At 50.9% G+C, this 13,402-nt stretch overlaps 1 protein-coding gene across 1 annotated transcript in view; it reads left to right on the top strand.

Annotated features, from left to right (window-relative positions):
- DYSF (dysferlin) overlaps positions 1-11,868 on the top strand; it is a 51,436-nt gene extending 39,568 nt beyond the window's left edge. The window contains exons 49-53 of the mRNA XM_032444443.1: positions 4,048-4,147; positions 4,936-5,114; positions 5,593-5,702; positions 6,251-6,398; positions 10,239-11,868. Coding sequence (XP_032300334.1) covers positions 4,048-4,147; positions 4,936-5,114; positions 5,593-5,702; positions 6,251-6,398; positions 10,239-10,277 — 576 coding nt within the window. The 3' untranslated portion in view covers positions 10,278-11,868. The remainder of the gene's footprint in view (positions 1-4,047; positions 4,148-4,935; positions 5,115-5,592; positions 5,703-6,250; positions 6,399-10,238) is intronic.
- The last annotated feature ends 1,534 nt before the right edge of the window (positions 11,869-13,402 follow it).

Genomic DNA, 13,402 nt, shown 5'->3' with positions numbered 1-13,402 from the left:
TGCCTATCCAACCACATGGATGGTACCTACCCAACCATGTGCCTACCCAACCCTGGCTCTGTCCCGATCTCCATCACTGCAGAGGAGTGGGCATAGCTCTGTGTGAGCTGGGAGTTGGACTGGATGATCATTAAAGGTCCCTTCCAATTCCAACAATTCTGTGATAGAAAGGCTAAAAAGGGGGAAAAGAAAAGAGCAGTGTCCTGGAGGGATACTCAGCAGCAGGGTATGCAGAGGAACAGCAGTTGGAATGTGCTGTTGTTCAGAGATGAGATGGAAATCTTTGGTCTGGGGGTTCGAGGTGAAGATGCTCCTGGTCTGAAGAGAGAGCTGGTTCTTCAGGTGGAGAAACTGGGTGTGATTTTGGCCTCCTGGGCCCTATGTTGAGCTTTTGGTGTTTCTTAGGTATGTCAGTGCAATGCTGTGATCAGGTGTGGGTTGGTTGTGGATGCCCCATCCCTGCAGGCATTCAAGGCCAGGCTGGATGTGGCTCTGGGCAGCCTGGGCTGCTGGTTGGTGACCCTGCACACAGCAGGGGGTTGGAACAGGGTGAGCACTGTGGTCCTTTTCAACCCAGGCTGTTCTGTGATTCTGTGACTATGGCTCTATGAGATTGGAGTTGCAAGGAGGAAAGGGACCAGCTGGATGGAAGGGCTGGCTCTTAAGGAATGCATTAGGGGAGGGAGTCCTCCTCATTTCCATCTCCTGCTCAGATCACCCGAAGGTTAATGGGTGTATTGCTGGGGCTGACAGCAGGGATAACCCCTATGGACATTCTGCATCACCTCCCTGGAAAGCTCAACCCCCTCCTGCCCCCCAGTCCCCCCCTCCCTGCCCTCCCACCACTGCCTGGAGCTGGTTCAGCTGTGGGGCACCCAGCGGCACCTCCTTGCAGTGTGACCCACCTGCATCCCCAGGGCTCATCTGGGGCATCCCCCAGCTTTTCCTTTGTGGGTCCCAGCATGGGCTGGGTTAGAAGGAGGGGAAGATGCCAAGCGAATCCCCCCCCCCCCCCCCTTGAGCCAGACGATCCCTGTGAAGAGGCCTGGCTTCAAAATGACTTGCTGGCTAGTTAAAGTGATTGACAGGATCACAGCAGTGCCCATTTCACGCTTCATGTTAAACAAATCAAAAGTACAGTGTGTACTACATTCAATTATCCCCCTTTGAAAAAGCAAAGACCCCCCCCTATAAACCCTTTAAGAAAATACATCCCACTGTGCTGATATTGATTCTCCTCCGACCGCATGTCTGCCAACACCGTATCAGAAAATAAACAGCTTGTAAAACCTCTCTGTAAAGGAAAAAAATAATGAATGAGAAGCCGTGCTTTGTGTTTGCGGGGCGCATTCCGCTCTGGCAATTTTTTGATCTGGCCATGTGCTGTTTGAACTCTGGGTTCATTACTGCTGCCGTAAAAGCCCAGTGCTCCAAACTTTAAACGCAGGCGATGGAAAGTGGAATTTCAATCAATATGGTCAGCTGGCAAACGCCGAGCCGCTAAAAGCCACCTGCAGCCGGCATGGCTGGTGCTGCTCTGCGGGAGGAAAGCAGCCTGCAATCTGCTCTCCTTTGTGTGCTGGGGTTCCCTTTGGGTGCGCTGTAGGGATGGGTGAACCCAACCCCAATGGGAAATCATGCGAGGTGTCAAGGATTCCGTAGGAGAGTGGAATCAAAGAGTCCTTAAGTTGGGAGAGGACCTCTGGGATTACCAACCCCAACCCATCCCACTGTGCCCACTGACCATGGCCCGCGGTGCTGCATCCCCAAAACCCCAGTGTGAACCAAGGAGCCTCTGCGCCCCAGTGGGTTTTGATGTGAAATAATGCCTACCGAGCACTGATTTTCATGAAAAGCAAGGATAATGTTTCATTAGATTGAAATTTCCACTCCTCTTCGGTCTTGGAAAGTGGAAGAAATAGAGCAGGGAAAAGCACATGGCTGGGCGCTCTGCAAGTGAGGACAGCTGCAACGTCCCCATGGGAACAGCATCTCTCTGCTCTTCAAAGGATGGCCGTGTAGGAGAAGAGGGTCTCCAGTTGCTGTGGGAGCTGATGTTCGCATTGACTTCACCCATGCATCCATTTCCTCCTGCAGCTCACCCTGCTCTGCTCTGTGTGTCCCAAGCTTCGTGGTTCTTGAAGGATGGAGCCAAAACCACAGTCAGAATAAGGGAACCATAGAAGGGTTGGGTTGGAAGGGACCTTAAAGATTGTAGAGCCATGGAATGGTTGGGTTGGGTTGGGTTGGGTTGGAAGGGATCTTAAAGGTCATAGAACCATGGAAGGGTTGAGTTGGGTTGGGTTGGAAGGGTCCTTAAAGATCATAGAGCCATGGAGAGGTTGGGTTGGGTTGGGTTGGGTTGGGTTGGAAGAGACCGTAAAGATCTTAGGAGCGTAGAATGACTTGAGTTTGAGTTGGAAGGGACCTTAAAGCCCACCCAGTTGCATCCCCTTCCATGAGCTGATTCAGCCCATCAGATCAGACTGCGCACAGACCCATCCATCCTACTCTTGTGTGCCTCCATTGGTGGTGTTCTTCTACCAGGAAGGCCAGCGCTGTGCAGGGAGCCCCAGGAAGCTCAGTGCTGCCCTTTGCAGTAGAAGTGGCGTAGGGAAAAAGGAGGCTGCTGGGACAGAGGTTGGGTTTTGTTTGCTTTGAGTGCAAGCAGAACGATGGGTGCTGTAACAGGAAGGTGGAAAGGCAACGTCGTGTATGGTTGTGTAGCCAGTCCCAGAGGAAGGGAGGCTTAATTCTGTTGTGTTGCGTTGCATGGGTGATGGCCATAGCTCCAAACCAGGGCGCAGCATCCTGCTCCTTTCTCTGCTCCACACTTCCCCACTCACAGGAATGGGTCTTCCTGCAGGGAAAGCATCCAGTCACAGAACCACAGAACTGAGTTGGAAGGGACCTTTAAAAGCCATCTCATCCAGCTCAGGGACGTAGACACCTGGAACCCCTGGCACCAGGGACTTTAGTACAGAGAGGCACCTGCAGGACATGACATCCTCTCCCAAGCAGAGCTCAGGTGGGGAGCCCGTATCTCCACCTCTCAGACCCCATAGGAACCTTATGACTGCAGAGAGGTCACCTGGCTGCGGGTTCAGCGGCTTCTGGGTGGTTTACAGCAGAGCAGGACCTGACCAGTGCCTGGGAAAGGGAAGAATCACCGTCAGCTCTTTCCCTTTGTAGCAGTTTTAATTTAAGATGAGTTATTAGCTGGGAATACATGGCCTTCCCCCCCAGGCTTGAGTAAACATACACGTTTTAGTACATTTCAGCGAGCAGAGGGGGAGAAATGGAAGTTTCCAGTGCCTTTGCTTTATTTTTCTGGATTATAAGATGTTTTTAAACGCATAAATAAAATGCTCCGTCGCAAAACTGCTGGCGTGGGGTTGGAAGGGTGTTGGTTTTCCAAAGCAAGGCAGGGAATGGAGCTGAATGGAAATACAAAATACAGCCGTTCTGGGTGATCTCTGACAGGGAAACCAGTTTCAGTGGGATTTAAATGCCTCCTTCCACCCACGCTCTCCTTGCTTGAATATTTCTGTTCCTATGGAGTGTGACTCATTCCTTTCTTGTTTGATCCCTTTTGGTTTTTAATATGCATCAATACTGCACCATGCAATGCATCGGTCCAATTGAGTAGAAGCGAGGAGGACGTTGGGATCTCAGATGATGAGGCTTGAAATGAAGCATCATGGTGCCAGCTCTGGGCTGACGGCACAGGGAGACACAGGCTTTGGTTTTCCTGGCTCTCTTGGCTCTCACCTTGAGCTCAGATGTTGGATGTCAGAGTAGATCTGGCAACTGAGCCACTGGGGTAACGCATCCAGCTCTAGCATCGATGGGTCCTGAGAGCAAAAACTGGGGGGGGTTCAGAAAAGGTGAATGGAGGAGCTCACACATGGGAGCAGCTCTGTCCCTCTTTGGGAAGGAGACCATCGCCAAGGATAACCCAAGGGATCTCCATTGCTCTGAGGGTTGCCCACGTCTGCTAATGAGCCCTTTATTTTGCCTTGTTTTCCTTTCTGATGTGATTTTTAGGAGCACTTCTGGAGCCTGGACAAGACAGAAAACAAGATTTCACCACAGCTGATCTTCCAGATCTGGGACAATGACAAGTTCTCCTTCGATGACTATTTGGGTAAGTCAGAAGGGGTTGGGGCACGAATGCCACCCAACACAGCTCTTTTTGTGCTCACCTTGTTAACCACCCTCAGAAATCCGGGTTTAGGCCAAGCTAAAACAAAACATTTTCCTGCAGTAGGAAAGATAGCAGATCCATGCAGTAGATCATCCCTGTTGCTGGAAGCTCCAGCATTATGGGATTCTTCTTTTAGTTGGATGTTCTACTTTTCCTTTTAGCACCCCAACACCAGAAGATGCACTGAGGAAGCATGTGATGAAGATATTGGCTTTGATTAATTACAAAGGCTGAGTGCCCAAATAACCTCTCGCAAGGAGTGCTTTCCACTTCTAGCTCTGCTCTTCATGAGCTCTTGGTCACCCTCTCCATATCACTGCCAGTGTTGAGTTCTTTGCAGCACCATAGGCTAAAACCAATGCTAGGCTTAGAAAATGGGGCCACGTTGAGCCTATTTGTCCACATCAAGGAGGTCAGGAGGCTGCCATGGGGAGCACTTATTCATGGGAACAGTCTTTGGGGAAGGATGGGCTGCCCAGGGAGTGGTGGAACTTGATGATCCTTGAGGTCCCTTCCAACCCAGGTCATTCTGTGTGGTGGGCTCACCATCCTTGGAGGTATTTCAGGACTGTGGAGATGGGGCTCTGAAGGATGTGGTCAGGGGGCGTGGTGGGATGAGTTGGGATTGGGCTTGGGGATCCTCGAGGTCTTCTCCAACCCGAATGGTTCTGTGATTCTATGAACCTACGTTACTCTGAGGGGTTTTCCTACCACATTCCTCCCTGCAGGCTCCATCCAGATGGATCTCAACAAGATGCCCAAGCCTGCCAAGACCGCTGAGAAGTGCTCCTTGGAGCTCATAGATGACAGCTTGTCTGCAAGCTGCTTTGTCTCCCTCTTTGAGCAGAAAACTGTCAAGGGCTGGTGGCCCTGCACAGCAGAACAGGATGGGAAGAAGATCCTGGCAGTAAGGCCCTTGGGTGTCTTCTTTGTGCTGTCCCTTTGGGGTCTCAAAACACTGAGGGGGGGGGAGGGGGGGGCTGAGCATGCAGAGGATGAGTCGCATCTATTCCCAATGCTATCGTGATGAGCACAAGGAGTTCCATTGCAGACATATGTAACTAAATGTGGCCCTCTGGGCTCCAGTCTGGGTCAGTGGTGGCCATTTGATAGAGGTGAGGGAGGCCAAGCAGCAAATTAAGCAACTGAACAAAAACCCTGTAGTCAGTTGTCTGAACCTGGGTGCCAAGAACCTGTGGGTCATCTGCTGAGAGCAGGCAGAGGGCAGGTGAGGGGTTGGCATGAGATCACGCTCACTGAGCTCCTTATGGTCACTGCTGGTATTGACTGGGCTGCTCTTCCTTTCCCGACTCGGTATTTTGCATTGAACGTTAATTTCTCTGCTTTTTGCTTATCATAGGCTTGGTTTTGTTTCACCCATGCAGGGAAAACTGGAAATGACTTTGGAAATTGTGGCTGAACACGAGCATGAAGAGCGGCCAGCTGGCATGGGTCGGGATGAGCCAAACATGAACCCCAGGCTGGAGGACCCCAAGTAAGGGCATCATGAGTGGGAAAGGAACCACTGGGGCTGAGGGTTCTCAGGGAGAAAGCTGGAAGGTTGGGTTCATGACAGGAGGTCTTCCATTTGGAGATGCAGCACTTGGGGACATGGTCAGTGTTTGGGGTTGGAAGTGGTGATCTTGGAGGTCTTTTCTGACCTTAATGACTCTGTGATTGGGCATGGTGGTGATGGGTTGGTGGTTGGATTGATGGGTTGGAGGTCTTCTCCAACCTTAACCCCTCTGTGATCCTGAGAGCGGGCAGGGCGGTGTTGGGTTGGTGGTTGGACTTGGTGATCTTAGAGGTCTTTTCCAACCTTAGTGATGCTGTGATTCACTCATTCTGTCTGCAAGGGGCTTGCTCTGTGGGTGAGCTGAGATAACCCAGGGCAGCTGAAAGGCTGGGGTGGAGCTCCAAGGAGCACAGACCACACAGGGGAATGGATTTCCTCTCTTGCAATGGCGTGTGTTCATGGGATTGTGCATCTGGGAGGGTTGAAAGCACCTTGAAAGTCAGAAGTGACCCCAGCTTTGTCTACAGGCGCCCAGAGACCTCCTTCCTGTGGTTCACCTCCCCATACAAGACCCTGAAGTACATCCTGTGGCGCCGGCACAAGTGGCTGCTCATCCTGGCCATCGTGCTCTTCATTTTGCTGCTCTTCCTTGGGATCTTCATCTACGCCTTCCCGGTACGAGGGGTTTGGGAGGGGGAGGTGGGATAGGCTGAGGGCTGGGGTGTGCCCCAGGTGCGATGGTCCTTGAAGAATGGCCTGGTGGGCCATAATGGGCCATAATGGACCAGAAAGAGAGCACCTACGTCTGCTCCCAGCTCACATCTTCATGCCTCTGTTTCATCCCCGGAGGTGCCCATGGTGACAGATGGGGCCCTGGGCAGCGTAACCCAGCCCACGGCTTGGGGTGGAAGTTGATATGCTTTGTGGTCCCTCCCAACCCAGCCATTCTGTGGTCCTGTTGTTGACGCTATGATTGGATGACTCATTGATTCTGTGATTGATTCTGTGATTTATTTCGAGTCTAACGTTGCTGAGGTTCAATGGTTGTTCCCACAGAGTTTTGATGTTGGAAGAGTTGAGTGTTGGTGGGAAAATCTCTAGCACAAAACGCAGCCTAATTAGGGGGTACAGCCACATAGCAGGGCTGAGCAGTGGTGAGAAATATATGTTCTGTGACTGTTTTAAGGTGCAGGAGGGTTTATAGGGTTTATAGGCAGCCCTGTCTCTCGCTGCTGAGGCTTGGAGCGTGTTATACCATCGCAATGTCTGAAATGAGGTGCGGGTTTTCACCTCATTGATCATGAAATGGCTTTTTCGTGCTTTGCTGTCCGTTCTGCTGGCGCAACAAAACAAAACAGATAAATAAGGAAGCCCCATCCTCCCCATTTGGCTCAGGATGAGGTTCTGCATCCTCCTCCGTTCCTACAGTGCCGCCATCATTCATGCTCTTGGACACCTCCCTTCCTCCCATCCTGATAAGTGAAACTCCCTGCCTCTCCTTCCAGCACACAACAAATTCTGCTCCTCGGGTATGACTGTGTCCTTGGGGAGGGCTGGGATGCTTCTGCTGGAGAAGCCATTCCCGAGGCGTGAAGTAGCGGGGAAGAGGAAATAACCTTATGAGAATGGATCTGTTCTGTGCTGTGACGTCCCAACCCTTCATGGAGAATCCCCTCCGTGCTGAGCAGCAGCACCCTGAGCTGCGTGACCCAGAGCTCAGTGTTCCCCCACCGCTGTGAGCAGCTCTGTGTTCAGTCCAGTGGTATCGGATGGAAACAGCGTCGGGAAAAGCAGAAACTCACAGGCTGTAACTATTGATTTACGCTGGTTATTACTGGGGATTTTTCCCTGTTTCCTGGCTGAACGTCGTCGTATTTAATTTCGTTTTGGTCGGGTCCATTTTTTTAGTCATCTTTTGAAAAGGGAATGGAATTTTTCTGTCTATGCATTTGGCCGGCTTCCCCTGGATTTTTGAGGTCGCCGGTTCTGTATCGACACGGAGATTCAGTTGCCTTCCCCTTCCATCCAACAAGAGACTTGGCAGTCGTGCAGGTGGTGGTTTGCTGTGAAGGATGCCCCTGGCGTGCTGAGCGTTGGCAGGGCGCACCGTGGCATCCCTGATTAAAAGCACTGAAATCCAACCCCTCATTGCTTGCTTTCCTGCCTTGCTTGCCAGGAGTGCAGTCATAGCTTTATACGCTGGCCTTGGGGCTTTGAGGTCCCATACCACAGGTTTTTGGGCGCATCCCATCCCATTGCTGGTCCTTGGCTAAGCAGGAATAGGATGAGAGGTGATGGCCCCGTGTTGTGCCAGGGCAGAGTCAGGTTGGATATTAGGAGATATTTGTACTCCAAAAGAATGGTCAGACATTGGCAGTGGGGTCCTGTGGAGATGTGGCACTGAGGGACGTGGTCAGTGGGCATGGTGGGATGGGTTGGTGTTGGCCTTGGGGATCTCAGAGCTCTCCTCCGACCTGAATCATTCTATGATTCTGTGAGTGGCCATGGAGGGGATTGGTTGGCCCTTGAACTTGATGGTCTTGGAGGTTTTGTTTTCCAGCCATGCTGGTTCTGTGATTCAATGAATCATGATTCAGTGGATCAGTGGATGCATGCCCACAACATGCCCTGGGGGTATTTTTTTTCCCATTCCCCATATAATGATGGAAGCTCCCACCCACAGCCCCAGCTGCATTGTGGCAGCCCTGTGCTTCCAGATGGAGCCACCGGCCCAGCAGCAGCCCCCCAGAAATGGTGGTTCCCAAAAACACTCTTTTTTGGTGGATAAATGCAGGCTGATGCCTCAGTCCTGTTCAGAATAATTATTCAGAAAAAAAGGGATTGTTGTATTCTACCAAAATGGGAAAAACACTGAAAATCTGATCTTTTGAGGTTCTTCATCTCTTGCTGGGGGCTTTTCCACCCTGCCTGAGTGCTGGGCTCCTCACAGGTTTCCTTATCTGTGCTCACAGGGCAGTGTTGGAGCGGGGCATTGCAGCGAGGGTTTTGGTGGTCCCACCATGGGAGGAGGCAGCGCCGCTTCCAGCTGCACTCAGCTCCGCTTGGCGGCACCGTGAAAATGTTTACTACCTTTTAAAGCTCTGTTTGCGTTCCGAGAGCCCAGCATTGCTTCCACTGCCATTAATTCTAATTACGGCTCGCTTTCTGCACTGATTGATAATCCTGCTTGGCTTTCAACACTTGGTTAATACAAATTGGTGGCTGGACAGCAAACTCGCGACCCTCCAGAACGCAGCCGTAAAAGAATAGAAGCGTTTTGGAGGACAGACTCTTGAAAGACAAGCGGTGGGTAATTAATCCGAAGGTTACGTCCCACTGGAGGCTTTGCTAACGACTTCTGGTAAACTGCCCTAACGTTGCTGGCCTGATTTATGGCGTTATTAGAAATCCTCCGCTGGCAAATTGCCCCGTCATTTGCTCCACGCCGTAATTTATGGTGACGCTTTTGGGCCGGGCTTTACTTTTCTTATTTTTATTGTCTCCCCTCCTCCGAAGCAGCATTGTGCTTTGTTTCCAAAGGCTTCTCTTTTTTTTCTTTTTCTTTCTTTTTTTTTTTTTTCCTGAGCAGCAATGGAACATCCTGTACCAATTAAATCCAATCTGTTTGGGAGAGCCTTCCAAATTGGCTCGTATGTGGTCATGGGTGTTTGAACCGGAGCTACTTTAAGTAGAGCTCTTTCCAACCAGCCTGTCTTTGCCTGTGTTTGCATCGTGATCTTGATATGCAGCATTGATGCAGCTTGTTCTTTTTCACTGGGTTGTCATCTTTCAGGGCAGGAATTGAGTGTAGAATGGGGGAATGTGGAGATGGGGCACTTGGGGATGTGGTTCAATGGGGATGGGCTGATGGCTGGAGCTGATGAGTGTAGAGCTCTTCTCCATCCACGTTGGTTCTGTGTCTCTACGAGGGGATTTGGTGGGGATGGGTTGGACTGGATGATCATAGAATCATAGGGTTGGAAGGAACCACAGGGATCATCAAGTTCTAACCCCATAGCAACAGGCAGAGCCACCAACCTCCAGGTCTGGCACTAGACTGGGTTGCCCAGGGCCACATCCAACCTGGTATTGACCACCTCTACCGCTCTCTTTGTAAAGAGCTTCCCCCTGACATCCAATCTGAACTTTCCCTCCCTGACCCTCACAGTGATCTTGTCCAACTGTAAGAGCTGCCCAGCTGTGGGTGCCCCATCCCTGGAGGTGCCCAAAGGCCATGGATGGGGCCCTGGGCAGCCTGAGCTGGTGGAGGATGTTGGGTTGGACTTGGTGATCTTCGGGTCCCTTCCAACCCAAACCTCTCCATGATCCTTAAAAACAGTCCAAGCCCATGAGTGACTCCTGGTGCTGACTGCTGGGAAGCCTCTGCTGTAAGGAGGCAAAACCCCTTTTCCTATGTATCCCGGGCATCCCTGGGAGGGATGCTGTTGCTTTGACCTTCACGTGTTGCCATGCCTCAACTCACCACTTCTCTGCCTTCTTTCTCCCTCCCTCCAGAACTACGCTGCTATGAAGCTGGTGAAACCATTCAACTGAATGCCTGGATTTCAGCAGGACGCTGCAGCCCAGGACACAGCCACGTGCCTTTCCCCAACGCAGTGTGCATTGCAGCCCTCACCTCAGGAGCAGCACGTGAACCGAACCTCCTCTGCAGCAGTTCTGATTCGGCTTCTTTCTCCTCCTTCTGTTTGGTTTAATTGTGGTCGGTGCTCAGATGCAAAGCTGGGAGAGCTCTGGGGAGAAAAGGACCTTTTTTGTGGGCTGTTTATTAGGGTGCTTATGGAGGAGTGCTGGCTGCAAGGCAGCCACGATCTCTCAGGTCATGAGCAGGTTTTTCTTGGCACCCTGCAGCAGCCTCCCTTTGCCTCTGCTGTGCAATGTGCAGTTGTGCATTTGGAGCCTGTTCTCCCCCATCCTCAGTCCTGTGTGCCCCCATCACCTTCCCAGCCAATGCTGCAGCAGCGGAGGACACGGAGCAGCCCAGGAGCAATGCAATGCAATGCAATGCAATGCAATGCAATGCAATGCAATGCAACGGGGACTTTGCTTCTCTCCTGCTGTGTGCAACCCTTGCACTGCAGCTTGGTGGCTGATTGTTTTCCACCTTTTGCTTAAGCCAAGCAGTGCAACACCGGAGCACAGTGCATGCTGCTGCTGGGTTCTAGCAGAGCAGACCTTGGGAAGCACAGCTGTTTGCTTTGTGCTTTGCAAACAGGGCACGATTAGTGCACATCAAACAGGTTTTGCACAGCACAGAAGGTGTGAACGGTGTTGCTGGGGCATTGCTGCTTTCTGCTCCTCCTGCAATCACTGATAAGCACTGAGAGCGGGTTCTGCTGCTGCTGCTGTGACACATGGGAGGAAGCAGCAGAGCAAGGTGATCCCAGGGGATCTGTTTCTCAGGACAAACAGTGCTGGCAGCAGCTCCAGTGAGGCGCTTAATCCTGTTCTTAGCGGCAGATGGTGGGAAAAGCAGACGGCTAATTGCTTTGCTGGCGGGGATGTAACGCAAATCCCGTGCTGCTCAGTGCTGTCACAGCGCCCGCATTGCTCAGGGCAGCTCTGCCAGCGTGAGGACAGCACTGAGCATAAGGAATGTTTCCCATCTTGGTGACCCCCTCCTGTTTCAGAAATGCAATCTCAGTGCTGAGAGCCCCAAAGAGATGAGCAGCCTAAAGCAGTGCTCCCATCCAACCATGGATGGTTCTCATCCATCCCATTGCTTCCACCAGAGATGAGCAGCCCTACCAAAATACGTCCACCTGTCCCTTCTCCAGAGCCTGTCCCATCTCAAAGCCCTATTTTATTCCTTGATGCTTTCCAGCAGCTCTTCCCTTGCAATCCAGAGTGGGTTGATAGTGATGGAAAGGGAAAGGGCAGCATCACTACATCCAATCCTCTCCTTCCCAGTCTGGGCTGCAGAGCTGGGTTTCATCCGGGGGCTGTGATGGATAAAGGCAGTTCTGAGCACCTGCAAACATCAGCCCAGTCTCGTCGTCTCTCCACCAAAGCCAGCCAAGAGGCTGGACCTGTGTAAAGCCTTCTGCTCTCTATGCCTTATATATATATATATTTATATATATCACTGATTTTACTGGTTTACAAATGAAATAGCTCTAAAACCTTCTGCTTCCTGGTGTGTTCTGTTGGGCTGTCGAAGCGTTGGTCCCCACTGTGCCAGGGAGATGCTCCGGGTGGGAGAGCTCCAGGGGGTTGTTACTGTCTGTGTCCCCAAATGCCTTTCTTTTCCCTGGATGGGTGCAGGGAAGAATATACAACAGAATCAGAGTAGGAGAGGATAGAATAGGATGGGATGGGATTGGATGGGATGAAATGGGACAGGATGGAATAGGAGAGAAATAGTAGAGCGTAGGATAGAATTAGAATAGGATAGAATTAGAATAGGATAGGATAGAATTAGAATAGGATAGAACAGGATAGGATTGAATTAGAATAGGATAGGACAGGATAGAATAGAATTAGAATAAGATAGGATTGGATAGAATAGAATAGAACAGAATTAGGATAGGATAGGATAGAACAGAACAGAACAGAATTAGGATAGGATAGAACAGAACAGAATTAGTATAGGATGGGATAGGATAGGATAGGATAGGATAGGATAGGATAGGATAGGATAGGATAGGATAGGATAGGATAGGATAGGATAGGATAGAACAGAATTAGGATAGGATAGAACAGAATTAGGATAGGATAGAACAGAACAGAATTAGTATAGGATGGGATAGGATAGGATAGAACAGAATTAGAATGGGATAGCATAGAAACCAATGAACCCATGGTGCAGCTCTGTGTGGCACCATCCCCATAGGGTCTCCAGCACCTGCTGTGCCCCTACCCTCAGGGTCCTGCACCCAACAGATTGCTCCATCCATCTGCTCCATCATCATCTTGGTCTCCTCTTGTGGTTTCCCACCCGTTGGCATCCAGACCTCACTCAAAGGTGCCATCTCATGAGGAGTGGGGAATTATTGCCCCATAAGTCAGGACAGCCCGGCTCTGGATGAGTTGTCCTCCCTCCCCCTTTGTTTCATGGAATAAATCCACCTGCTCTCCTCCCTCCTGGCACTGAGACCTCTGGGTGGTTTCTCTGGATAGAGACAAGCAGGAGCCCAGGGCACTGAGCTGGACCACGGGGCTGCAGCCCCTTCCTCCTGTCTCAGCCCCTAGAGCAGGCAGAAGAAAGACAAATAGGAATTGGTGGATATGGAGGGGAGGGGGGAGGAAAAAAAAAAACCCAACCCAGAACAATCAGGAGATTTATGGCTGGCTTTCTATTTTTGGCCAAGGAAAACACAGAGCGAAGTCATCTGTTCGCAATGGCCGTAGGCTGGAAAACAAAGCCTGGATTGATTGTCTTTCCCCATAGCACACAGGGAACCACTGGCACCTGCCAGGATGAGTCACTGCAGCTGAAGATGTGCTTGGGAGGGAAGGGCTGTCTGTGTGGCTCTGCCATCCCCCTCTTCTGTGCTGGAAGTACAGAATAATATAATATATAATATTATATATATATATATATATATAAAAAATATAATATAATTATATAATAATATAATATAAGTGGAGATGCCTCTGAGCCCAGCCCTGATGGAGACCCTCCAGTGCAACCATCTCCATCTCCCTGTGAGCAAACGGGG

Source organism: Coturnix japonica, chromosome 4 (genome assembly GCF_001577835.2).
Source record: "Coturnix japonica isolate 7356 chromosome 4, Coturnix japonica 2.1, whole genome shotgun sequence".
NCBI classification, from domain to species: Eukaryota; Metazoa; Chordata; class Aves; order Galliformes; family Phasianidae; genus Coturnix; species Coturnix japonica.
This window is presented reverse-complemented; position numbering and strand designations above follow the sequence as displayed.